This window comes from Pollachius pollachius (assembly GCF_949987615.1).
Source record: "Pollachius pollachius genome assembly, chromosome: 1".
Taxonomy (NCBI): Eukaryota; Metazoa; Chordata; class Actinopteri; order Gadiformes; family Gadidae; genus Pollachius; species Pollachius pollachius.
The window spans coordinates 1,057,110-1,082,553 of NC_136934.1; the positions used below are offsets into that span (position 1 = coordinate 1,057,110).

The 25,444-nt window shown below is 52.7% G+C and overlaps 2 protein-coding genes across 4 annotated transcripts in view; one reads left to right on the forward strand and one right to left on the reverse strand.

Annotated features, from left to right (window-relative positions):
* The window catches only part of foxn4 (forkhead box N4), a gene marked incomplete at both ends in the record, with an annotated part of 10,881 nt that extends 7,856 nt beyond the window's left edge, over positions 1 to 3,025 (forward strand). Inside the window, 4 exons of the mRNA XM_079750187.1 lie at positions 321 to 417; positions 530 to 737; positions 1,832 to 2,275; positions 2,790 to 3,025. Coding sequence (XP_079606313.1) covers positions 321 to 417; positions 530 to 737; positions 1,832 to 2,275; positions 2,790 to 3,025 — 985 coding nt within the window. The remainder of the gene's footprint in view (positions 1 to 320; positions 418 to 529; positions 738 to 1,831; positions 2,276 to 2,789) is intronic.
* A 784-nt stretch (positions 3,026 to 3,809) lies between these two features.
* The window catches only part of acacb (acetyl-CoA carboxylase beta), a 42,814-nt gene continuing 21,179 nt past the window's right edge, over positions 3,810 to 25,444 (reverse strand). For 2 of the 3 annotated variants that reach the window (XM_079737288.1, XM_079737290.1), the window contains 26 exons: positions 25,343 to 25,366; positions 22,728 to 22,865; positions 22,423 to 22,522; positions 21,911 to 22,018; positions 21,726 to 21,782; positions 21,363 to 21,404; positions 20,721 to 20,945; positions 19,983 to 20,138; positions 19,453 to 19,656; positions 18,065 to 18,220; positions 17,529 to 17,651; positions 16,828 to 17,097; positions 12,076 to 12,173; positions 11,827 to 11,947; positions 11,243 to 11,353; positions 10,662 to 10,805; positions 9,806 to 9,926; positions 9,345 to 9,441; positions 9,161 to 9,257; positions 8,520 to 8,655; positions 8,106 to 8,283; positions 6,872 to 6,984; positions 6,257 to 6,411; positions 5,576 to 5,746; positions 4,942 to 5,078; positions 3,810 to 4,760 (listed from right to left, as the gene is read on the reverse strand). In XM_079737288.1, the coding sequence (XP_079593414.1) occupies positions 4,643 to 4,760; positions 4,942 to 5,078; positions 5,576 to 5,746; positions 6,257 to 6,411; positions 6,872 to 6,984; positions 8,106 to 8,283; positions 8,520 to 8,655; positions 9,161 to 9,257; positions 9,345 to 9,441; positions 9,806 to 9,926; positions 10,662 to 10,805; positions 11,243 to 11,353; positions 11,827 to 11,947; positions 12,076 to 12,173; positions 16,828 to 17,097; positions 17,529 to 17,651; positions 18,065 to 18,220; positions 19,453 to 19,656; positions 19,983 to 20,138; positions 20,721 to 20,945; positions 21,363 to 21,404; positions 21,726 to 21,782; positions 21,911 to 22,018; positions 22,423 to 22,522; positions 22,728 to 22,865; positions 25,343 to 25,366 (3,400 nt within the window). In that variant the 3' untranslated portion in view covers positions 3,810 to 4,642. The remainder of the gene's footprint in view (positions 4,761 to 4,941; positions 5,079 to 5,575; positions 5,747 to 6,256; positions 6,412 to 6,871; positions 6,985 to 8,105; positions 8,284 to 8,519; positions 8,656 to 9,160; positions 9,258 to 9,344; positions 9,442 to 9,805; positions 9,927 to 10,661; positions 10,806 to 11,242; positions 11,354 to 11,826; positions 11,948 to 12,075; positions 12,174 to 16,827; positions 17,098 to 17,528; positions 17,652 to 18,064; positions 18,221 to 19,452; positions 19,657 to 19,982; positions 20,139 to 20,720; positions 20,946 to 21,362; positions 21,405 to 21,725; positions 21,783 to 21,910; positions 22,019 to 22,422; positions 22,523 to 22,727; positions 22,866 to 25,342; positions 25,367 to 25,444) is intronic. The other variant, XM_079737289.1, reaches the window with a different exon arrangement.

A 25,444-nucleotide genomic window follows, 5' to 3' on the forward strand; every position in this document is an offset into this window, starting at 1 on the left:
GGAGCTAACCTGGAGGTTCTAGTTATGGAGCTAACCTGGAGGTTCTAGTTGTGGAGCTAACCTGGAGGTTCTAGTTGTGGAGCTAACCTGGAGGTTCTAGTTGTGGAGCTAACCTGGAGGTTCTAGTTGTGGAGCTAACCTGGAGGTTCTAGTTATGGAGCTAACCTGGAGGTTCTAGTTGTGGAGCTAACCTGGAGGTTCTAGTTATGGAGCTAACCTGGAGGTTCTAGTTGTGGAGCTAACCTGGAGGTTCTAGTTATGGAGCTAACCTGGAGGTTCTAGTTGTGGAGCTAACCTGGAGGTTCTTGTTCTCCTGCCAGCTGTCTGATCGCCATGGCTCTGAAGAACAGCAAGACAGGCAGCCTGCCGGTCAGCGAGATCTACAGCTTCATGAAGGACCACTTCCCATACTTCAAGGTACCGCACTCTGCCCGCACCACCCACGCACACGTCTCCCGTGTGTCTCCTGTGTGTGCTAAGCTAGTTCAGGTGCTAAGCTAACCCCTGGTCTTTCTCTCTGCGTGTGCAGACGGCGCCGGACGGCTGGAAGAACTCGGTCAGACACAACCTGTCGCTGAACAAGTGCTTCGAGAAGGTGGAGAACAAGCTGAGTGGCTCGTCCAGGAAGGGCTGCCTCTGGGCGTTGAACCCCGCCAAGATCGACAAGATGGAGGAGGAAATGCAGAAGTGGAAGCGCAAGGACCTGCCCGCCATCCGCCGCAGCATGGCTAACCCTGGTAGGACGCTAAGTCCACCTCCGGACCCCAAACCATGAGATACGCCGGTACCTTAATCACCCTGCTAGGACGGCTTTAATACCCTGCTAGGACGGCTTTAATACCCTGCTAGGGTGGCTTTAATACCCTGCTAGGACGGCTTTAATAACCCTGGTTAACCCTGGCTAACCCGAGCTAACCCTGGCTAACCCTAGCTAACTCGAGCTAACCCTAGCTAACCCTGGAAGGACACTAAACCCATCTCTAGACCTTAAACCATGAGATACGCTGGTACCTTAATAACCCTGGTAGGCACTTTAATAACCCTGGCTAACTCTAGCTAACCCTTTTAACCCTGGTAGGCTAACCAGGCTTTTAACCCTGGCTAACTCTAGCTAACCCTTACTAACCCTGGTAGTTACTTTAATAACCCTAGCTAAACCTGGTAGGTACCTTACTAACCCTGGTAGGTACTTTAATAACCCTAGCTAAACCTGGTAGGTACCTTACTAACCCTGGTAGTTACTTTAATAACCCTAGCTAAACCTGGTAGGTACCTTACTAACCCTGGTAGGTACTTTAATAACCCTAGCTAAACCTGGTAGGTACCTTACTAACCCTGGTAGTTACTTTAATAACCCTAGCTAAACCTGGTAGGTACCTTACTAACCCTGGTAGGTACTTTAATAACCCTAGCTAAACCTGGTAGGTACCTTACTAACCCTGGTATGTACTTTAATAACCCTAGCTAAACCTGGTAGGTACCTTACTAACCCTGGTATGTACTTTAATAACCCTAGCTAAACCTGGTAGGTACCTTACTAACCCTGGTAGGTACTTTAATAACCCTAGCTAAACCTGGTAGGTACCTTACTAACCCTGGTATGTACTTTAATAACCCTAGCTAAACCTGGTAGGTACCTTACTAACCCTGGATAACCCTGCTAGGACGCTAAGATACGATGGTACTTTAATAACAGACAGGCATTTGGGAACAAGTGCTTTGAGTCTGAGTGTGGAGAAACGTCTTGGGTTTGATTGGGTCTCTAAGAGGTAAGCAGTCCTTATTCTGATGTTATGGGATGTTTCCTAACCAGTGGTTCTTCCTCCCTCAGACGAGCTGGACAAACTGATCACCGACCGCCCGGACAGCTGCCGGCGCAAGGCGGAGGCGGGGGTGACACGGCTGCCCCACGGCCCCGCCCACGGCCCCGCCCCGGGCCAGCTGCAGGCCCCGCCCGTCGTCACGCTGTCCCTCCAGTGCCTGCCCATGCACCACCACCACCACCACCACCAGCACCACCAGCAGCAGCACCAGCAGCACCAGCAGCACCAGCAGCAGCACCAGCAGCTCCACGCCCTGCAGGCCCGCCTGGCCCCCATGTCCCCCATGTCCCCCGCCCCAGCCCAGACGCCCCCCCTCCACGCCGTCCCCGACATGACCCGCAGCCCCATGGTGCAGCACCCCGGGAAGCTGCCCCAGGGCGACTACTACGGCCTGCAGGGCGACTCGGAGGTGGACGCCCTGGACCCCAGCATCATGGACTTCGCCCTCCAAGGTGGGTGGAGCCCCGCCGATCCCCTCCTGATCATACCCCGTTCATACCCCGTTCACACCCTGTTCACACCCTGTTCACACCCCGTTCACACCCCGTTCACACCCCGTTCATACCCTGTTCACACCCCGTTCACACCCTGTTCACACCCTGTTCACACCCCGTTCACACCCTGTTCACACCCTGTTCACACCCCGTTCACACCCCGTTCACACCCCTGACCGTCCCTTCTGGTCCCAAAAGGGACGGTCGGTGCCCCAGCAGGGAGGACAGGAAGTAGTACAATGAGATAGAGGAAAGACAGGAAGTAGTCGAAGGAAATGGAGGAAGTTCCCCCCCGGGGTACATGTACCCTAGGAGGTACCCTAGGGGGTACATGTTCCCCCAGGGTACCTCGTAGGGTACCTGTACCCTAGGAGGTACCCTGGGGGTTACATGTTCCCCCAGGGTGCATGGACCCCAGGGGGTGGGGCCCCATGACCCCAGAGCGTGTTGATGAGTCCTCCTGTGTCCTCAGGGAACCTGTGGGAGGAGATGAAGGACGACAGCTTCAACCTGGACGCCCTGGGCACCTTCAGCAGCTCCCCGCTGCGGCTGTCGGACTGCGACCTGGGCGGCCTGGCCCTGCCCCCCGCCCCGCTGACCGACGTGCAGGTGACCGGGCTGTACGCCTCCTACGCCGCGCTGGACGCCCTCTCCGCCCAGTACATGGCCGCCACCCCCGCCAACAGCAAGCCCATCGCCCTGCTTTAGGGGCGGGGCCAGGGCGCATGCACGCCGCCGGCCAATCCGGCGCCAGGATCCCAACTATGAACACCGTGGATCCAACCAAAGGGACACCCCGGGACACGGCCGTTCTGATTGGTTGGGTGCCGGTGAGATCTGTCGACACAAAGCTGGGGAACCAATGAGGTGCCAGGATTTGAGACGGACGATGAGAACTGTGATCGGACTTGAATCAACGCGAGGAGACATGTTGTGTAAAAAGGGAAGGACTACGTCTGCTCTGCCAAACAGCCCTAAGGCCTGACGGTGTTAGAGCACCACCCTCCGCCCTGGACGGAGGTTATTTCCACCGTACTTTCTGACCCCGTAGCTCCCTATCTGTCCGTCTGTCTGTCTGTACGTCGTTTTGTGGTAGGAATTACTGGTGTTTTATTTATATATCAAATGCAGCCAGACAAGAAGGGAAGACTTTATCAAACGTTTGCTGTATATATTTGAATGTGTTTTTTCTACGTATAAAAGCTTTCTTCAAACTGAATTTACCCACTGATTCCAAATGTGTGCCAACACTGTAAAGTACTCTGAATGTCCTCCGAACCACATGTTAATATAATCAATCACTGACCAGAATAAACACTAAACCAAGGCTGAATCAAACGGGAATCCTCTTTGTCTTTATCAAAAATAAACTTTATTTGAAAACAGCAGATGGTGTGTCACATGGGTCCACACAAGATGTCACGGCAACACTCTTCCTTGTGATTGGCTCAGAGAAAAGGGTTTAATAACCCCCGTTACGATTGGCCCCTTTAGTCGTTGAGGAGGATGAACGAGGAGGAGGAAGAACGGCTCAAAACGTAACGCAATTATATATTCTAGCATTTATTCATCAGGCATTAAATATCATCAACGTAACAAATATCAGGGAACTCATGGCACTTGAAAAGAGACGACTGAAATCATGGAGTCGGTATTGATATAATAATAGTAATAGTAATGATAAAGATTAAAGCACTCTTGATAAATACAGATTCATAGATAACGCATTCTTGCATTTCTTTTTACAATACTTGTGTAACAAAAATAGTTGAGCCAAACATGAATCATTCAACCTCACGCATAATGAAATGTCAAAGACTAATTTAACGTGATATAGGAACACTTTACAATCATATGTTTAGATCATAATAACAAATCCACACGGCTGTTTGTTTAACCCAGATTAAGCACATTGATCGGACATAAAGGTAAAGTTCTTGGTGTTTTTTGTGCGAGCATTATTCTGATGGTGAAAGAATGTTCAACATTGACTAAACACACGAGACCAAAGCCGTGAAGACTGGAGCCCAGCCGGTGAGGGCAGGGTCGTACCGACCGCTGAGGAATACGTTCAGCTCACAGGGGAGAGGAGAGAGCGACTGAGGTCCCTGTCAAAAACACCCTTAAGAACGATCCATGACCCCACCGGTGACGTGACAGGAAGCTGAGATAAAGCCGACTCAGACCCGGTCAGCGGAGTGAGCGTCACGCTGGATTCAGCGGCTACACGCGGCTGCAAACTGGCGCCGAGTTCAGTCAGAAGATCAGCGAGCTGATGGTTAGCGGGTGAGAGGTCTGCCGGCCCAACGAGGGTAAGGTGACGCCCTACCTGGTGTCCATGGAGGCCAGCAGATGGGTGATCTTGGCCCTCTGCGACGGGCTGAGGTTCTGGCTCATGTGGACGATGCAGTCCATGGCCACGTCGGGGTTGGCTTGGACCAGGCTGGAACACACACACACACACACACACACACACACACACACACACACAAAGTTACATTGACAGGCTCCTTACACTTTAATGACACAATCTGAACACATATAAAATACTTTCTACATGAACGTAAAGCACGCACTTACTGCCTGTGTGTGTGTGTGTGTGTGTGTGTGTGTGTGCGCTCCACCTGCGGATGTGCTTCAGGGTGTAGTCCCTCTTCAGGTACTTGATGTTCTCGCTGATGGCCGACAGCGTCCCGTCCTCCCGGGAGAGGTGCTCCTCCAGCCACTCCACCACCGCCTGGTTACTGTCCCACAGGTAGGCCTGCACACACACACACACACACACACACACACACACACACACACACACACACACACACACACACACACACACACACACACACACACACACACACACAAACACACAACACAAGTGTTGCTTTACGAATAGGCTACTATAGCATATCGGATTATCAACAATTGTTGTGTGCGTGTTTGTGTTGTCATGTAGGCTATAGACTGATTGCTTGCATCCATGAAATGTTGTAATGTGATAGGCCTACTGCATACTGAGATCATTTGGATCGGTATTGGGCAACAATCCAAAAATATTGACGGGTATTTCGCACACTGCCTGGCGCCCCACCAGACCTGGACCCCCCAAAGCCCGGGACCCCCCATGCACTCCGACCTACCTTGACAGACAGCCCGCCCCCCCGTGTGCTCCGACCTACCTTGACAGACAGCCCGCCCCCCCCCCCGTGCGCTCCGACCTACCTTGACAGACAGCCCGCCCCCCCCTCGTGTGCTCCGACCTACCTTGACGGTGCCCTCTGTCTCCACGAACCAGCGCCGCAGCATGGACTGCAGGTGTCCGTCGCTCAGGTCGGGGTTAGCCTGCTGGATGCTGCGCTTCACCACCTGCTCCAGCATGAGGCGACGCAGCCGCCAGTAGAAGAAGCTACGCACGTTCCTCCACTCCAGGATGTCCTGTCGGGACACGGGGGAGACAGTGAGGAGAGCAGACACACTAATGCACGCACACACACACACACACACACACACACACACACACACACACACACACACACACACACACACACACACACACACACACACACACACACACACACACACACACACACACACACACACACCTCGTAATTGTGACCAGCCTCTCCTAAGACCAGAATGTAAACACCTAATTCATTCAGATTCATATCTCCATCCCAGGGAGGAAATTGTTAGAATTGTTCAACTCAAGATCATCCGAAAAAATAAATACATTTTATTAAAAGATAAAACACAAAGTGTGGTAGGGCATACAAATATATAGATATTTTTATCAAATGTTTTTCATGCTCAATAAGTGCATGTATGTAAATAACTAACATTGCGTGTTGGCGTGTTCCCACGGTGACGCTGTGTGTACACAAAGCCTGCAGAGCTCTGTGTCGCTCGTTAACGAGACCAACGAGGGACGGGACGGCCCAGACTCACGGTGATGACGCCCTTCTCCTGCATGCGGCCGGGCGTGTCGTGGAGGTCCACGAACTGCACCGCCACCTGGTGGTAGATGGGCAGCAGGAACTCCTCCCGGGCCCTGAGCTGCACCTCCAGGGCACTGCGCTCCTTCTCAGGGAGGTCCGGGGAGCCTGGGGGGACAGGAGCACCTCAGGGGGTCAGGGCCTGAGGTCCTTCAGGAGAGACCAGACCCTGAGAACCTCCTCCAGGAGATACCAGCCCTCAGAGGGTTAGGGCCTGAGGACCTCCTCCAGGAGAGACCAGCCCTCAGAGGGTTAGGGCCTGAGGACCTCCTCGAGGAGATACCAGACCCTGAGGGTCAGGGCCTGAGGACCTCCAGGAGAGACCAGACCCTGAGAACCTCCTCCAGGAGAGACCAGACCCTGAGGGTTAGGGCCTGAGGACCTCCTTAAGAAGATTTACCCTTGGGGCGTTTAGCCGACGCTTTTATCCAAAGACTTATCCACAATAAGTCCATTTGTCAGAAGAAAGAGAAACAACAATATATCACTACAGTCGGTACACTAAGGATGTTATAGAACTAGTGCCCAGCACTAACCATCACTAGGTTAACCCGTTCCCCTTCCTCACCCAGCTGGTCGGCCAGGCCGGCGTACAGGGGGTCCAACCTCCTCATGGTCTTCAGCAGCTCCTTCCTCCTGAACTTGATCTCCACCGTCCCCTCGGGCTCCAGCACGCCCCCCCTGGCCACGGGACAGAGCGTTACTCAGGACAGAGCGTTACTCAGGACAGAGCGTTACTCAGGACAGAGCGTTACTCAGGACAGAGCGTTACTCAGGACAGAGCGTTACTCAGGACAGAGCGTTACACAGGACAGAGCGTTACACAGGACAGAGCGTTACTCAGGACAGAGCGTTCCTCAGGACAGAGCGTTACTCAGGACAGAGCGTTCCTCAGGACAGAGCGTTACTCAGGACAGAGCGTTCCTCAGGACAGAGCGTTACTCAGGACAGAGCGTTACTCAGGACAGAGCGTTACTCAGGACAGAGCGTTACTCAGGACCGAACGTTACTCAGGACAGAGCGTTCCTCAGGACAGAGCGTTCCTCAGGACAGAGCGTTCCTCAGGACAGAGCGTTCCTCAGGACAGAGCGTTACTCAGGACAGAGCATTACTCAGGACAGAGGACAGAGCGTTACTCAGGACAGAGGACAGAGCGTTAATCAGGACAGAGCGTTCCTCAGGACAGAGCGTTCCTCAGGACAGAGCGTTCCTCAGGACAGAGCGTTCCTCAGGACAGAGCGTTACTCAGGACAGAGCGTTACTCAGGACAGAACGTTACTCAGGACAGAGCGTTACTCAGGACAGAACGTTACTCAGGACAGAGCGTTACTCAGGACAGAGCGTTACTCAGGACAGAACGTTACTCAGGACAGAGCGTTCCTCAGGACAGAGCGTTCCTCAGGACAGAGCAATCCTCAGGACAGAGCGTTCCTCAGGACAGAGCGTTCCTCAGGCTCCAGATGTTTGATCAACTATAGGCAGACATGGTGAACGACGGCCAACCGCCCGCTGTCGTCACCTGTACTTAAATCTACATCAGGGCATTCAGCAGACGCTTTTATCCAGAGAGACTTAAAATAAGTCCATTAGTCAGAAGAAAGAGAAACAACCATATATCGCTGTTGGTACAGCAAGGATGTTCAAGTGCCAAGCACTAACCATCACTAGGTTAACCCATTCCCCGTAGTCAACAAAGATAGCTAGGATAAGACGCTATATGAAGCTACACGATGCTAAGTACTATTTTAAGTGCATATTTATGTTATATGTTGGAACAAGAGGAGAGCCCGTGGGCAGCGTACCGGCTCTCCTGGTCGGCGTAGAGCTCCATGCAGAGGGGGTTGATGGTGGGGTCGATCACCACCCAGGAACCCCCCCTCAGCTCGGCGTGGGGGGGGATGTACACCAGCACGGGCTGCTGGAAGGCCCGCAGCGCGTCCACGATGTACGCCCCGAACTTCAGGATCTGGTCGTACATGTCTGAGGCGCAGAGGAGGAGAAAGGAGGAGAACGTTTAGAGGAGAGAGGAGAGAGGAGGAGAACGTTTAGAGGAGAGAGGAGGAGAACGTTTAGAGGAGAGAGGAGGAGAACGTTTAGAGGAGAGAGGAGAGAGGAGGAGAACGTTTAGAGGAGAGAGGAGCAGAGAGGAGGAGAACTTTTAAAGCAGAGAGGAGAACGTTTAGAGGAGAGGGGGGAGGGGAGGGAGGTCCAGGTACCCTTCATGCCCCCGGAGAAGCCCCTCCAGTTGGCGAACACCATGAGGGGCAGGCGCTCGCGGTTGAAGTCGCCGATGGCCTGGGCCGTCTTGAAGGCCGAGTCGGGGAACCACACCTGCCCCGCCTGCTGCAGGAACTGGACAGGGATCAATAACCAGGGGATCAATAACCAGGGGATCAATAACCAGGGGATCAATAACCACCGTTAGTACACGGCTCTTCTCAATACTGTGGAACGCTCCGTTCACTTGAATGGGCCATCACAACTTCCGGCGGTGAATTACTTTTTGATAATTGACCGTTGCTGAGCGTATAATACGATACCTGATAAAGATAACAAAATACATAGGACTAATAGAATAATTAATGATGTACGAAGAGCATTAGAATATCATTTATAAACAGAGACAGAAAATAAAGATCAATTAGGATCATCGCAGGAAGTCCAGGACCAGGAAGACCACTGGGACCCGGTCCGGTCCCACTGCGACCCGGTCCGGTCCCACTGCGACCCGGTCCAGACCAGTCCCACTGGGACCCGCTCCGGTCCCACTGGGACCTGGTCCAGACCAGTCCCACTGGGACCCGGTCCGGTCCCACTGGGACCCGGTCCAGACCCCTAGCACCGGGGGGGGTCCTACCTTGGCCTCAGAGTCCAGGTTGGCGGGGTCTGCGGGGACGGTGAGGTCCACGGCGCGCGTTTCCACGGCGATGACCCCCAGCGGGATGCCCCCTAGCCTGCAGTGGGGAGAGGAAAGGTCAGACGCTTGACCCCCAGCGGCCGGGGGAGGATGTGGGGGTGGGGTCGGAGGTCGGAGGCCGTACCGCGCTCGGCCCACCACCACCGTCAGCGCCCAGGAGCCCAGGACCTCCATGAAGGAGCCGTGGTCGAAGAACCCGCTCTGCCACGCCCCCTTCACCGCTGCACAACAACAACAACAACAACACATCAGAACCAGTAAACAGGAAGTAAACAGGTTATGAGTGGTTAGAAGGGGGGGGGCTCTAGAGGGGAGGGGGTTTAGGCCCGGCTGAGCGGTTCTGGGTCTGAACCCCTCAAAGACCGGTCTACCTGCAGCCATGGTGGAGGTGGGGTGCCCCCGTATCCCTGTACACCAATCCCCCCGTACCCCATGACCCGCCCCTTAGAGAGGGGACGGCATCTCAGACATTTTCTACAACAGAGTACTGCTGCACTCACTGGGACGGGGGCGAGCCTACGACTGAAGGGGGGCGGGACTATGACTGAAGGGGGCGGGACTATGACTGAAGGGGGCGGGACTCACTGGGGTGGGGCCGTCCCGCCAGCATCCAGCGCGGGTCGTAGGGTGTCTTGGTGGGGGTGAAGTCGATCTCTCGGTCCACGGGGTCGGTGGGAGCGACCACAGGGACCGGGGACACGTTGTTCTGACCAGAGGAAACAGCGGCGCAACGTCATGTGACCACAGGGAAACAGCGGCGCAACGTCATGTGACCACAGGGAAACAGCGGCGCAACGTCATGTGACCACAGGGAAACAGCGGCGCAACGTCATGTGACCACAGGGAAACAGCGGCGCAACGTCATGTGACCACAGGGAAACAGCAGCGCAGCGTCATGTGACCTCACCAACAACCAATACTTTCTGCATAGTGTGACTTCAACTTTTAAAAAGGAAACATTTTGTATGCATAACATTATCCACATGTGTCCAGGGTGATTATGAAGATATTATTCCCAGGGTGAATATCAGGACATCATTCCCAGTGTCCAGTGGGAATATGAGGACATTATTCCCAAACTGAATATCAGTACATTATTCCAGGGTGAATATAACAACATTAATCTCAGTGCCCAGTGTGACTACAAGGACATTTTTCCCAGAGTGAATATAAGGACATTATTCCAGTGTGAATATGAGGAGATTATTCCCGGTGTACAGAGTGAATATGAGGACATTATTCCAGGGTGAACATGAGGACATTATTCCCAGTGTACAGAGTGAACATGAGGACATTATTCCCAGTGTACAGAGTGAATGTGAAGACATTATTCCCGGGTGAATATGAGGACATTATTCCCAGTGTCCAGAGTGAATATGAAGACATTATTCCCGGTGTACAGAGTGAATAGGAGGACATTATTCCCGGGTGGATCGCAGACCTTGGGCATGTAGGAGAGCCACTGCAGGATGGTGAACACGCCCTCGAAGTCGTCGGGTACGGCGGTGTGCGTGACCCCGTTGTTGTGCATGATCTGGACCCCCCCCAGCTGGTTGTTGGAGGTGTACACCTCCCGGCCGAGCACCTACACACACACACACACACACACACACACACACACACACACACACACACACACACACACACACACACACACACACACACACACACACACACACACACACACACACACACACACACACACACAATCTTCAAGGTGCCGTTCAGGGCTAGAGAACTCAAGCAGTAGAGCCCTAACACGGGGTAGACTGCAGACATTGGGGTTCGACCCCACAGCCATCAGACTGGCCGTCGACCTTCCTGTTCATATTAAATGGGTTTGTAATAAATAATCCTAGATTAGTGCAGGTGGATCATCATCTAGGTGCGTCTCTTTAAATACATTTGATGAGGTTTGTAGTTTGAATTTTAAATCCAATGCATGGCCAAGACCAGACCATTAAGCCCAGTATGACCAGTGGCTGACGGCAGCGCCCTGATGGGTTCTGCAGGAGGTCTGACCTTGTTGAGGGCTCCAGCCCCGGTCAGGATGATGTGGGAGTTCTCCACCTGGATCACCCTCTGGCCCAGACGCACCAGGTACGCCCCGATCCCGATGGCCCGGCACGTCACCTGCAGCCCAGGACCAATCAGACCGGGTTAGGATGACCTCATCTAAACATGATGTACACCAGGACCAATCAGACTGGGTTATGATGACCTCATCTAAACATGGTGTACGCCAGGGCCAATCAGACCGGGTTAGGATGACCTCATCTAAACAGTGTGTGAGTGTGAGTTTGAGTGTAAGAGTGAGTGATAGTGATAGTGAGTAGGAGAGTGATAGTGAGTGATAGAGATAGTGAGTTAGTGAGTTAGTGATGTTGATAGTGAGTGAGAGTGATAGTGAGTGATAGTGATAGTGAGTTAGTGAGTGATAGTGAGTTAGTGATGTTGATAGTGAGTAAGAGAGTGATAGTGAGTGAGTGTGTTTCACCTTGTCCTCTACACCATTAAGCACGTTAATAAACAGCCGCTACGTTGGTCTACAGCCTGACAGACGGGACAGACGGGCAGACAGACAGACAGACGCCCCTGGCTCCTACCATGCTGATGGTGATGACCTCGTTGTAGGCCTGGGACGTCTCCCCGGCGATCATGCCCGAGCCCCGGAGGTTCTCCACCCCCAGCCCGTCGTCCTCCCCGATGATGTCAGTGATGATGTACCTGAGGAGAGCCTGTCAATCACCTGGAGCCCAGCCCTCTGGAGGCGGGATCATCAGCTGCACCCCATGTATAACTGGAGACTCATCCCAGCTGTTGGTTACTGTATTGGAAGAGGGTCGCCCCATTACCTGGACTCCCCGCCCTCCTCCACGTGGTGGCAGTGCACTGAGTTGGTGGCGCTGATGCGGGTGTAGTCCTGGGGCGTCAGGTACAGGTACTTAAAGCCCTGCGGAGGAACTCACGTTAAAGTACCGCTCTCTGGACGAACTCACGTTAAACTACAGCGCTCTGTACGAACTCACGTTAAAGTACCGCTCTCTGGACGAACTCACGTTAAACTACAGCGCTCTGTACGAACTCACGTTAAAGTACCGCTCTCTGGACGAACTCACGTTAAACTACAGCGCTCTGTACGAACTCACGTTAAAGTACCGCTCTCTGGACGAACTCACGTTAAACTACAGCGCTCTGTACGAACTCACGTTAAAGTACCGCTCTCTGGACGAACTCACGTTAAACTACAGCGCTCTGTACGAACTCACGTTAAAGTACCGCTCTCTGTACGAACTCACGTTAAACTACAGCGCTCTGTACGAACTCACGTTAAAGTACCGCTCTCTGGACGAACTCACGTTAAACTACAGCGCTCTGTACGAACTCACGTTAAAGTACCGCTCTCTGGACGAACTCACGTTAAACTACAGCGCTCTGTACGAACTCACGTTAAAGTACCGCTCTCTGGACGAACTCACGTTAAACTACAGCGCTCTGTACGAACTCACGTTAAAGTACCGCTCTCTGTACGAACTCACGTTAAACTACAGCGCTCTGTACGAACTCACGTTAAACTACAGCGCTCTGTACGAACTCACGTTAAAGTACCGCTCTCTGTACGAACTCACGTTAAACTACAGCGCTCTGTACGAACTCACGTTAAACTACAGCGCTCTGTACGAACTCACGTTAAAGTACCGCTCTCTGGACGAACTCACCTTAAACTACAGCGCTCTGTACGAACTCACGTTAAAGTACCGCTCTCTGGACGAACTCACGTTAAACTACAGCGCTCTGTACGAACTCACGTTAAAGTACCGCTCTCTGGACGAACTCACGTTAAACTACAGCGCTCTGTACGAACTCACGTTAAAGTACCGCTCTCTGGACGAACTCACGTTAAACTACAGCGCTCTGTACGAACTCACGTTAAAGTACCGCTCTCTGGACGAACTCACGTTAAACTACAGCGCTCTGGACGAACTCACGTTAAAGTACCGCTCTCTGGACGAACTCACGTTAAACTACAGCGCTCTGTACGAACTCACGTTAAACTACAGCGCTCTGTACGAACTCACGTTAAAGTACCGCTCTCTGGACGAACTCACGTTAAACTACAGCGCTCTGTACGAACTCACGTTAAAGTACCGCTCTCTGGACGAACTCACGTTAAAGTACCGCTCTCTGGACGAACTCACGTTAAACTACAGCGCTCTGTACGAACTCACGTTAAACTACAGCGCTCTGTACGAACTCACGTTAAACTACAGCGCTCTGTACGAACTCACGTTAAAGTACCGCTCTCTGGACGAACTCACGTTAAACTACAGCGCTCTGTACGAACTCACGTTAAAGTACCGCTCTCTGGACGAACTCACGTTAAACTACAGCTCTCTGTATGAACTCACGTTAAACTACAGCGCTCTGTACGAACTCACGTTAAAGTACCGCTCTCTGTACGAACTCACGTTAAACTACAGCGCTCTGTACGAACTCACGTTAAACTACAGCTCTCTGTACGAACTCACGTTAAACTACAGCACTCTGTACGAACTCACGTTAAAGTACCGCTCTCTGGACGAACTCACGTTAAACTACAGCGCTCTGTACGAACTCACGTTAAAGTACCGCTCTCTGGACGAACTCACGTTAAACTACAGCGCTCTGTACGAACTCACGTTAAAGTACCGCTCTCTGGACGAACTCACGTTAAACTACAGCGCTCTGGACGAACTCACGTTAAAGTACCGCTCTCTGGACGAACTCACGTTAAACTACAGCGCTCTGTACGAACTCACGTTAAACTACAGCGCTCTGTACGAACTCACGTTAAAGTACCGCTCTCTGGACGAACTCACGTTAAACTACAGCGCTCTGTACGAACTCACGTTAAAGTACCGCTCTCTGGACGAACTCACGTTAAAGTACCGCTCTCTGGACGAACTCACGTTAAACTACAGCGCTCTGTACGAACTCACGTTAAACTACAGCGCTCTGTACGAACTCACGTTAAACTACAGCGCTCTGTACGAACTCACGTTAAAGTACCGCTCTCTGGACGAACTCACGTTAAACTACAGCGCTCTGTACGAACTCACGTTAAAGTACCGCTCTCTGGACGAACTCACGTTAAACTACAGCTCTCTGTATGAACTCACGTTAAACTACAGCGCTCTGTACGAACTCACGTTAAAGTACCGCTCTCTGTACGAACTCACGTTAAACTACAGCGCTCTGTACGAACTCACGTTAAACTACAGCTCTCTGTACGAACTCACGTTAAACTACAGCACTCTGTACGAACTCACGTTAAAGTACCGCTCTCTGGACGAACTCACGTTAAACTACAGCGCTCTGTACGAACTCACGTTAAAGTACCGCTCTCTGTACGAACTCACGTTAAAGTACCGCTCTCTGTACGAACTCACGTTAAAGTACCGCTCTCTGTACGAACTCACGTTAAAGTACCGCTCTCTGTACGAACTCACGTTAAAGTACCGCTCTCTGTACGAACTCACGTTAAAGTACCGCTCTCTGGACGAACTCACGTTAAACTACAGCGCTCTGTACGAACTCACGTTAAAGTACCGCTCTCTGGACGAACTCACGTTAAACTACAGCGCTCTGTACGAACTCACGTTAAAGAACCGCTCTCTGGACGAACTCACGTTAAACTACAGCGCTCTGTACGAACTCACGTTAAAGTACCACTCTCTGGACGAACTCACGTTAAACTACAGCGCTCTGTACGAACTCACGTTAAAGTACCGCTCTCTGTACGAACTCACGTTAAACTACAGCGCTCTGTACGAACTCACGTTAAACTACAGCGCTCTGTACGAACTCACGTTAAAGTACCGCTCTCTGTACGAACTCACGTTAAACTACAGCGCTCTGTACGAACTCACGTTAAACTACAGCGCTCTGTACGAACTCACGTTAAAGTACCGCTCTCTGGACGAACTCACCTTAAACTACAGCGCTCTGTACGAACTCACGTTAAAGTACCGCTCTCTGGACGAACTCACGTTAAACTACAGCGCTCTGTACGAACTCACGTTAAAGTACCGCTCTCTGGACGAACTCACGTTAAACTACAGCGCTCTGTACGAACTCACGTTAAAGTACCGCTCTCTGGACGAACTCACGTTAAACTACAGCGCTCTGTACGAACTCACGTTAAAGTACCGCTCTCTGGACGAACTCACGTTAAACTACAGCGCTCTGGACGAACTCACGTTAAAGTACCGCTCTCTGGACGAACTCACGTTAAACTACAGCGCTCTGTACGAACTCACGTTAAACTACAGCGCTCTGTACGAACTCACGTTAAACTACAGCGCTCTGTACGAACTCACGTTAAAGTACCGCTCTCTGGACGAACTCACGTTAAAGTACCGCTCTCTGGACGAACTCACGTTAAACTACAGCGCTCTGTACGAACTCACGTTAAACTACAGCGCTCTGTACGAACTCACGTTAAACTACAGCGCTCTGTACGAACTCACGTTAAAGTACCGCTCTCTGGACGAACTCACGTTAAACTACAGCGCTCTGTACGAACTCACGTTAAAGTACCGCTCTCTGGACGAACTCACGTTAAACTACAGCTCTCTGTATGAACTCACGTTAAACTACAGCGCTCTGTACGAACTCACGTTAAAGTACCGCTCTCTGTACGAACTCACGTTAAACTACAGCGCTCTGTACGAACTCACGTTAAACTACAGCTCTCTGTACGAACTCACGTTAAACTACAGCACTCTGTACGAACTCACGTTAAAGTACCGCTCTCTGGACGAACTCACGTTAAACTACAGCGCTCTGTACGAACTCACGTTAAAGTACCGCTCTCTGTACGAACTCACGTTAAAGTACCGCTCTCTGTACGAACTCACGTTAAAGTACCGCTCTCTGTACGAACTCACGTTAAAGTACCGCTCTCTGTACGAACTCACGTTAAAGTACCGCTCTCTGTACGAACTCACGTTAAAGTACCGCTCTCTGGACGAACTCACGTTAAACTACAGCGCTCTGTACGAACTCACGTTAAAGTACCGCTCTCTGGACGAACTCACGTTAAACTACAGCGCTCTGTACGAACTCACGTTAAAGAACCGCTCTCTGGACGAACTCACGTTAAACTACAGCGCTCTGTACGAACTCACGTTAAACCACCGCTCTCTGTATGAACTCACGTTAAAGTACCGCTCTCTGTACGAAGTCACGTTAAACTACAGCCCTCTGTACATCAGAGGAAATCACCTTAAACTACAGCGCTCTGTACGTCAGAGGAACTCACGTTAAACTACTGCGCCCTGTACGTCCTCAGTTTAAGCTACAGCGCTCTGTACTAACTCACGTTAAACTACAGCGCTCTGTACGAACTCACGTTAAACTACAGCTCTCTGTATGAACTAACGTTAAACTACCGCGCCCTGTACGTCCTCAGTTTAAGCTACAGCGCTCTGTACGTCCTTGTCAGAGGACCTGTTCTAACCCAGACTCAGGGGTCCCCCTGGACCCAGACTCAGGGGTCCCCCCGGACCCAGACTCAGGGGTCCCCCCGGACCCAGACTCAGGGGTCCCCCCGGACCCAGTCTCACCTTGTAGGGGTCGGCGGGGTCTATCCAGGCCACCTGGAACATGCCGCGGACCTCGTCGGCCAGGCCGATGCGGGCGCCGCTGTTGGCGGCGATGAAGAGGCGCGGCAGCCCCTCGGCCCGGGCCAGCTCCGACGCCCGCAGGAAGAGCTCGTCCTCCTGGGGCCCGAAGGACCCGATCAGGTGGGTGATGTCGTTGCAGATCACGATCACCTCACGCCCCCCCGGGTACTCGGGGGTCTTCATCCTCATGCGGAACGCCACCATGCCCACCTGGCCGGGGGGGCAGCGGTGGGAACAATACCAAGAGAGACTCTCACCAACAAGGACACCACGTTCAGACTTCGGAATTGGAAGTTCGGAATTCGAAGTTCGGGTTCGAACAACAAATAACGAAGAGGTAAATTATCCGCCGGGAAAGCCTGCGGTGAGTCGATGAATGGCAGGGCGCGAGATCCTTGTTCACGGGATTTCAGAATTTGCGGTATTCTAAATATATGAAATATTTGGAGAATATTTGAAATATATATTGGAAATATTTTCCGCGAACCATTTATTGGTAATTTTTAAAATTGTTTTGTTATTCTTATAGATCTTATTTTTGCTTCTTTGTAGCACTGTGCGATTCTAGTAATATAAGGTGCAAAACAAATAACATATGTTATTATCAATGTCATTATTGCGTCTGACGGAGCGCAGCCTACGTCGTTGTCTCCGGGGAGCCGGTTCATCTGGGCCAGGCCGCCCTCCGAGTCCAGGACCAGCTCGGTGCACAGCAGCACGTCCTTTGGGCAGCGGTCCCCAGGGCCCCACTGCTTGAACAGCGCCTGGGGACGCAGACGGAGCGGGAGGGGGCTTAGGATGGCTGGGGGGCACAGAGGAGGACCCCATGGCCCTGATGACCCCATGACCCTGATGACCCCATGACCCCATGACCCTGATGACCCCATGACCCTGATGACCCCATGACCTCCATCGGGGCAGTGGTCTCTGTGACCTGCCACCCTCCTGGGGTTAATAAATGGTCAACTGCATTCATAGAGAGCGTTTGTAACCAGCGGCCACTCAAAGCGCTTTACAATACTGCCCAACATTCACCCATTCACCCACACATTCACATGCCGACGGCGGTGTCAGCCAAGTCTGGAGCAGTCAGGGTGAGGCGTATCGCTCAGGGACACCTCCACACTCGGCTAGGAGGAGGAGGAGGAGGAGGAGCCGGGGATCGAACAGCAGGTACCTGTCGGAACATCTCGGGGAAGTCGTAGACGTAGGTGGTGCCCAGGCTCTGGGCCTGGAAGCGCTTGGCCTGCAGCAGGTCCTTTGTGACGTAGGGCGTGTTGATCAGCATGCCGTGCAGCGGGCCCTGCTTGTCCCCGTACGACTGGAACATGATCTGGAGTCACCGTCGGGTTAAAAACAATCACACTATTAATCATTATAGTTCCTAATAACAGCTTATTGATAGAGGGCCTTTTCCAAACTAGCGCTTTACAAAGTGCTTCAACTGATAATACAAATGTCTTTCGTTGTCATTCCACAGATATGAGAGCCGGAATAAGGCAAATAAGATCCTGTAAGAGATGATAGATAGCATGAAATTAGAAATAAAATAGAAGTTTCTTTGCTGATGACAGCCACATGATTGAAGCCCTCCTGTGTCTCACCTGTCCGGAGAAGGGCAGTAGGGGGGACTAGAGGGGGTCTAGAGGGGTCTAGAGGGGGTCTCACTTGTCCGGAGCAGGGCTCTAGAGGGGTCTAGAGGGGTCTAGAGGGGGTCTCACCTGTCCGGAGCAGGGCTCTAGAGGGGTCTAGAGGGGGTCTAGAGGGGTCTAGAGGGGTCTAGAGGGGGTCTCACCTGTCCGGAGCAGGGCTCTAGAGGGGTCTAGAGGGGGTCTAGAGGGGTCTAGAGGGGGTCTAGAGGGGTCTAGCGGGGGTCTAGAGGGGGGTCTCACCTGTCCGGAGCAGGGCTCTAGAGGGGTCTAGAGGGGTCTAGAGGGGGTCTAGAGGGGTCTAGAGGGGTCTAGAGGGGGTCTCACCTGTCCGGAGCAGGGCTCTAGAGGGGTCTAGAGGGGTCTAGAGGGGGTCTAGAGGGGTCTAGAGGGGTCTAGAGGGGTCTAGAGGGGGTCTCACCTGTCCGGAGCAGGGCTCTAGAGGGGTCTAGAGGGGGTCTAGAGGGGTCTAGAGGGGGGTCTCACCTGTCCGGAGCAGGGCTCTAGAGGGGTCTAGAGGGGTCTAGAGGGGGTCTAGAGGGGTCTAGAGGGGGTCTAGAGGGGTCTAGCGGGGGTCTAGAGGGGGGTCTCACCTGTCCGGAGCAGGGCTCTAGAGGGGTCTAGAGGGGTCTAGAGGGGTCTAGAGGGGGTCTAGAGGGGTCTAGAGGGGGTCTAGAGGGGTCTAGCGGGGGTCTAGAGGGGGGTCTCACCTGTCCGGAGCAGGGCTCTAGAGGGGTCTAGAGGGGGTCTCACCTGTCCGGAGCAGGGCTCTAGAGGGGTCTAGAGGGGTCTAGAGGGGGGTCTCACCTGTCCGGAGCAGGGCTCTAGAGGGGTCTAGAGGGGGGTCTCACCTGTCCGGAGCAGGGCTCTAGAGGGGTCTAGAGGGGTCTAGCGGGGGTCTAGCGGGGGGTCTCACCTGTCCGGAGGCGGGCTCGGTGACCTCCTTGTACAGGCTGATGTCCAGGTAGTAGCCCGACTCGTTGGTGAGGAAGAGGCGGACGGGGACCTGGTGGCCGGTGGGCGTCAGCCGGATGTTGATCTTCAGCTCGGCCTGCAGGACCCGCAGCTTCCAGAGACGGCTGCCATAGCGCATCACCATGGAGCGCACCGACTCCTCGATCTGGAGGAGGAGGAGGAGGAGGAGGAGGAGGAGGAGGAGGAGGACGGAAACATGAGGAGGAGGAGGAGGAGGGAGACATGAGGAAGAGGAGAAGGAGGAGGAGCAGGAGGAGGAGGAGGAGGAGGAGGACGGAGAAACGAGGAATCAAACAAGAGAAGACTGGACTTTATAATATGATACTATAAGTAATATCATATAGTAAGTAATAACTAGGGTTACAACAACAACTAATCTAGTTTGATCAATTTAATGAATTGGTTTACCAAAACAAACCAGATTTATGCGATTCAGGGGCAGGGAGGGGGTCAGCGCCCCAGGGACCGTACCTTGGAGGGGTCCATGATGACGGTGGGCACAAAGTTGAGGAAGATGTGGTTGCAGTCGGTGCGGTGGACGGTGTGGCTGAAGGCCACCTCCAGCTCGTCCATGGCCTCCAGCAGGAGGCGCTCTCCCTCGTTCTGCAGGTACTCAAAGGACGCCTCCTGGTGGAGGGAACACAGAGAGGAGGAGCAGAGAGGAGGAGCAGAGAGGAGACAGAGAGGAGGAGAGAGAGGAGGAGCAGAGAGGAGGAGCAGAGAGGAGACAGAGGAGGAGCAGAGAGGAGGAGCAGAGAGGAGGAGCAGAGAGGAGACAGAGAGGAGGAGCAGAGAGGAGGAGCAGAGAGGAGACAGAGAGGAGGAGAGAGAGGAGGAGCAGAGAGGAGACAGAGAGGAGGAGAGAGAGGAGGAGAGAGAGGAGGAGCAGAGAGGAGACAGTGAGGAGGAGCAGAGGAGGAGGAGGAGGAGCAGAGAGGAGGAGACAGAGAGGAGAACAACAAGCTGAATCAAACAAGAGAAGGCTGGACTTTATAATATGATACAAGACTAATCTAGTATGATCCATGTAACGAATTGGTTTATCAAAACAAACCAGATCTATGCCATTAACCGGTCGGCTGCGGACATCGGGGATTGAACCCACAACCTTTCAGCGTAGAGAACCCCCCCACCCCGTGACCGTCCTGCCCCGTGATAATGATCAGCATCATTATGCTCCTTAGCAACAGGCCCCCTGTGGCCCCCCACCTTGGTGATGAGGTCCGAGTGGCGGATGATGGCGCGGATGAAGAAGCGGTAGTCGGTGACCTCGGTGACCTCGGCCCCCTGGGGGGCCCGCGCGGCGCCCAGGTACAGGTGCATCTTGTGGTTGGCGCAGGGCACCGCCCTCAGCTCGAAGTTCCTCATGCGGTTGAGCTCCAGCTGGAAGGCCAGAGCCGGCTCCAGGTTCCGGTAGATCCGGTCCTCGGTGAACTGAGGGCGCCGGATGGTGAGGGTATAACATCTATAATGTATGCATCTATACATCCATCATCCATCTATATACATCCATCTATACATCCATCTATCTATACATCTATCTATGCATCTAACACTCAAAACACCCATAATGACCCCTCTGCAAAAGGTTTAAAGTGCTCTATACCAAAGAACGGCGGCTAAAAGTCAATACAGATTATAGAGGAGGAATATGCAAATAAAGACAACACAGTAAAAGCAAACCAGATTAAAATAAACGTAGAAAGTGGGTTAATATCGTCGTTTAGACGAAAGCTTTCAAACTCTAAATATCAAAATCTTATATCTGAAGCTTCTAAGCATCTCCCACGACCCCGATATGAATACCAAGCCTGATGCAGGCGTTACTGTGACAGGAGAAATAGATCTTACCCCGTCTCTGGCTCTGAAGGTGAAGAACTTGGGGAACTCCCTCTGTTGGACAGAGTAGAACCAGTAAGTAGAGAAGAGAGTCGCGGAACAGAGGCAACAGAAGGCTGGCAGAGGGAATGTAGAATTTACACATTGTACACATTACACATCAATGAACACTTCAGTCAGCATGTACTGGGAGAACAAAATACCAGGTTATTCACTGATATGATATCAAAAAGCAAAAGCTGCAGCATAACTTCTCAGAACCACTGGACCCAAGGGTTAAACGTCCTTAAACGTCTGTAGTTTACCCTTTAAAAGACGTATGTGTTATACATCAGTAAGGATTGTTATTAACATCTCCGTCCGGGGAGTCCTTACCTTCTGAGCGATCAGGAAGGTGATTCTCCGGATCCCGTACTCAAAGAGCAGAGCTTTCTGTCGAGACAAAATCCGTTCTCCTGTCAGAACCCCGAGACAGCGGCTGGAACGCACCGCTGCATCGCACAACAACACACAGCCGTAGAACACACAACGAGGTGGTGTTGTGAGGGTGGAGGGGGTACCTTGGACTGGGTGTAGGCGGTGAGCTCCGTCACCAGGGCGTCGTCGTCCTGCGTGTCTGCTGATTGGATGGACACGTTGATGATGTGGATGGGGTTCCCCTGCATATTCTGGGGGGGGGGGGGGGGAGTAGCAGATCAAGATCAATCTATCCATCCGTCTATCCGTCTATCTATCTATCTATCTATCCATCTGTCTGTCTGTCTGTCTATCCATCTGTCTGTCTATCCATCTATCCATCCCTCTATCCACCTACCTATACATCTATCTATCTCTCATATATATATATATATATATATACACACACACACACACACACGAACACACATATCTATCTATCTATACATCTTTACATCTATCCACCCATCTATACATCCGTCTGTCTATAGGAGGGCTCACATTCTCAGCAGACATCTTGGATCTCTTTCCCGCTATAATAAGGATGAGGATAGCCATCGGCTGCTCTGTGGCTCTAGGAGCACCGAGACGGCGGCTGTGGTGCTCAGAGGCTGACCTTGCAGTTCTCCTCGTCGTAGAGGCCGGAGGAGGAGTCCAGGAGCAGCGGGCTCTCCAGGAAGGACTTGGAGAAGGAGGAGATGATCTCATCGATGTTCCTGTCATGTCGGAAACACAACAGAAGAAGAGAAGCACAAAGCCTTTCAGCTGAAGACGCAACAAACCTCCCAAATGCAAACCGGTTCGAGATTTTTTTGAAGAAAAACAAAGCAATATTTAAGCATGTTAACTTAATTGAGCACGTGAGTGAGTGTAATGAATAAGTGAACACATGAGTGAATACATGAGTGAGTGAGTGAATACCTCTTGAAGTCCTCGAAGCAGTGGAAGGCCGCCATTGCGCCCATGCGCTGGCAGGGAGGGGACAGCGCTCCCTCCAGGAAGAGCTCGCTACCGCGCCTCATCTCAAACCCACTGGAGCCGCTCACAGGAGCCGCCACCCTGGAGGAGCGGTCAGGAGGAACAGAGGGGTCAGGAGGAACAGAGGGGTCAGGAGGAACAGAGGGGTCAGGAGGAACAGAGGGGTCAGGAGGAACAGAGGGGTCAGGAGGGGAACAGAGGGGTCAGGAGGAACAGAGGGGTCAGGAGGAACAGAGGGGTCAGGAGGGGAACAGAGGGGTCAGGAGGAACAGAGGGGTCAGGAGGAACAGAGGGGTCAGGAGGAACAGAGGGGTCAGGAGGAACAGAGGGGTCAGGAGGAACAGAGGGGTCAGGAGGAACAGAGCGGTCAGGGGGAACAGAGCGGTCAGGAGGAACAGAGCGGTCAGGAGGGGAACAGAGGGGTCAGGAGGGGAACAGAGCGGTCAGGAGGAACAGAGGGGTCAGGAGGAACAGAGGGGTCAGGAGGAACAGAGGGGTCAGGAGGGGAACAGAGCGGTCAGGAGGGGAACAGAGCGGTCAGGAGGAACAGAGGGGTCAGGAGGGGAACAGAGGGGTCAGGAGGGGAACAGAGCGGTCAGGAGGAACAGAGCGGTCAGGAGGGGAACAGAGCGGTCAGGAGGGGAACAGAGGGATCAGGAGGAACAGAGGGGTCAGGAGGGGAACAGAGTGGTCAGGAGGGGAACAGAGCGGTCAGGAGGAACAGAGCGGTCAGGAGGGGAACAGAGGGGTCAGGAGGAACAGAGGGGTCAGGAGGGGAACAGAGCGGTCAGGAGGGGAACAGAGCGGTCAGGAGGAACAGAGGGGTCAGGAGGAACAGAGGGGTCAGGAGGGGAACAGAGCGGTCAGGAGGGGAACAGAGCGGTCAGGAGGAACAGAGGGGTCAGGAGGAACAGAGGGGTCAGGAGGGGAACAGAGCGGTCAGGAGGGGAACAGAGCGGTCAGGAGGAACAGAGCGGTCAGGAGGGGAACAGAGCGGTCAGGAGGGGAACAGAGCGGTCAGGGGGAACAGAGCGGTCAGGAGGGGAACAGAGCGGTCAGGAGGAACAGAGGGGTCAGGAGGGGAACAGAGCGGTCAGGAGGGGAACAGAGCGGTCAGGAGGAACAGAGGGGTCAGGAGGGGAACAGAGGGGTCAGGAGGGGAACAGAGCGGTCAGGAGGAACAGAGGGGTCAGGAGGAACAGAGGGGTCAGGAGGGGAACAGAGCGGTCAGGAGGGGAACAGAGCGGTCAGGAGGAACAGAGCGGTCAGGAGGGGAACAGAGCGGTCAGGAGGGGAACAGAGCGGTCAGGGGGAACAGAGCGGTCAGGAGGGGAACAGAGCGGTCAGGAGGAACAGAGGGGTCAGGAGGAACAGAGGGGTCAGGAGGGGAACAGAGCGGTCAGGAGGGGAACAGAGCGGTCAGGAGGAACAGAGCGGTCAGGAGGGGAACAGAGCGGTCAGGAGGGGAACAGAGCGGTCAGGGGGAACAGAGCGGTCAGGAGGGGAACAGAGCGGTCAGGAGGGGAACAGAGCGGTCAGGGGGAACAGAGCGGTCAGGAGGGGAACAGAGCGGTCAGGAGGGGAACAGAGCGGTCAGGAGGGGAACAGAGTCAGCACACACACAATGAGAGAGAGAGAGAGAGAGAGAGAGGGGGAGAGAGAGAGAGAGAGAGAAAGAAAGAGAGAAAGAGGGAGAGAAAGAGAGAGGGAGAGGCACAGAGAGAGAGAGAGAGACTCAGTTTATCGCATGAGGTTTGAATATGAATGTTCGTCAGAACCGTTTCTTTCGAATTTAAAAATAAATGAATAAAATTAATAAAATAAATTATTTTATTAATAATTATGGGCGTTTCTTGTTTTTTCAAGGTATCATGAAATGGGTGTCAACAATGATAACGGCGTCCTCCTTAAAATAGAGCCGTCTGGGAATCATGAACAACATTCTCTCCATTCAGCAAGTTTATAACAGCTAGTATTAGTCTAGTATAACATATAGTATAATTAACTAAGGTTTCAATATTTCATGAGGTTCATTAGGATGCCAAACAAGAAGAGTTCCTCTCAAAATATCCAATTTGCATCATTGGATCAAATATAATTATTTAAAGTTATATAAATATTGTAAAGCAAGCAAAAAAGCAAATTAAAGAGGACTTGTTAGAGGGGGCTTGGAGAACAACATGAAATAAAAGCTGACTGAACACATAATGTTGTTAGACATTCAGACGTTCAAATGAGCATGCAAAAATATAACTTTTACTAATTCAATTGTTATGTTTTACACAACTAAACTACTAAATCTAAGACAGGGTAGGCTGAAGCATCAGTCCAACCAACAACACCGAGTCATACAAGCTACAACAGTACTGAGGAATCCTGAACTAAGCCAAGTCAACTGTGTTTGGTACGGCCCGTTTGGCCCGTCGGCCGCCGCTACGTCACATGACAGAAGCCGGGAGGAGGAGGAGGAGGAGGAGGAGGAGGAAGGAGGAGAAGGAGGAAGGAGGAGCAGCATGGAGCATTCTGCATGCAAGGGCTGCAGGTGAGCTTTACTCTACCTGTTCAGAGTGGGGCTGCTCTCTCTGAAACAAGACCATCCACAGGAGGGGTTATTAGCAGTAGGGGCACACGTTGGACTCCCCCTCATCAGGCATCACTTA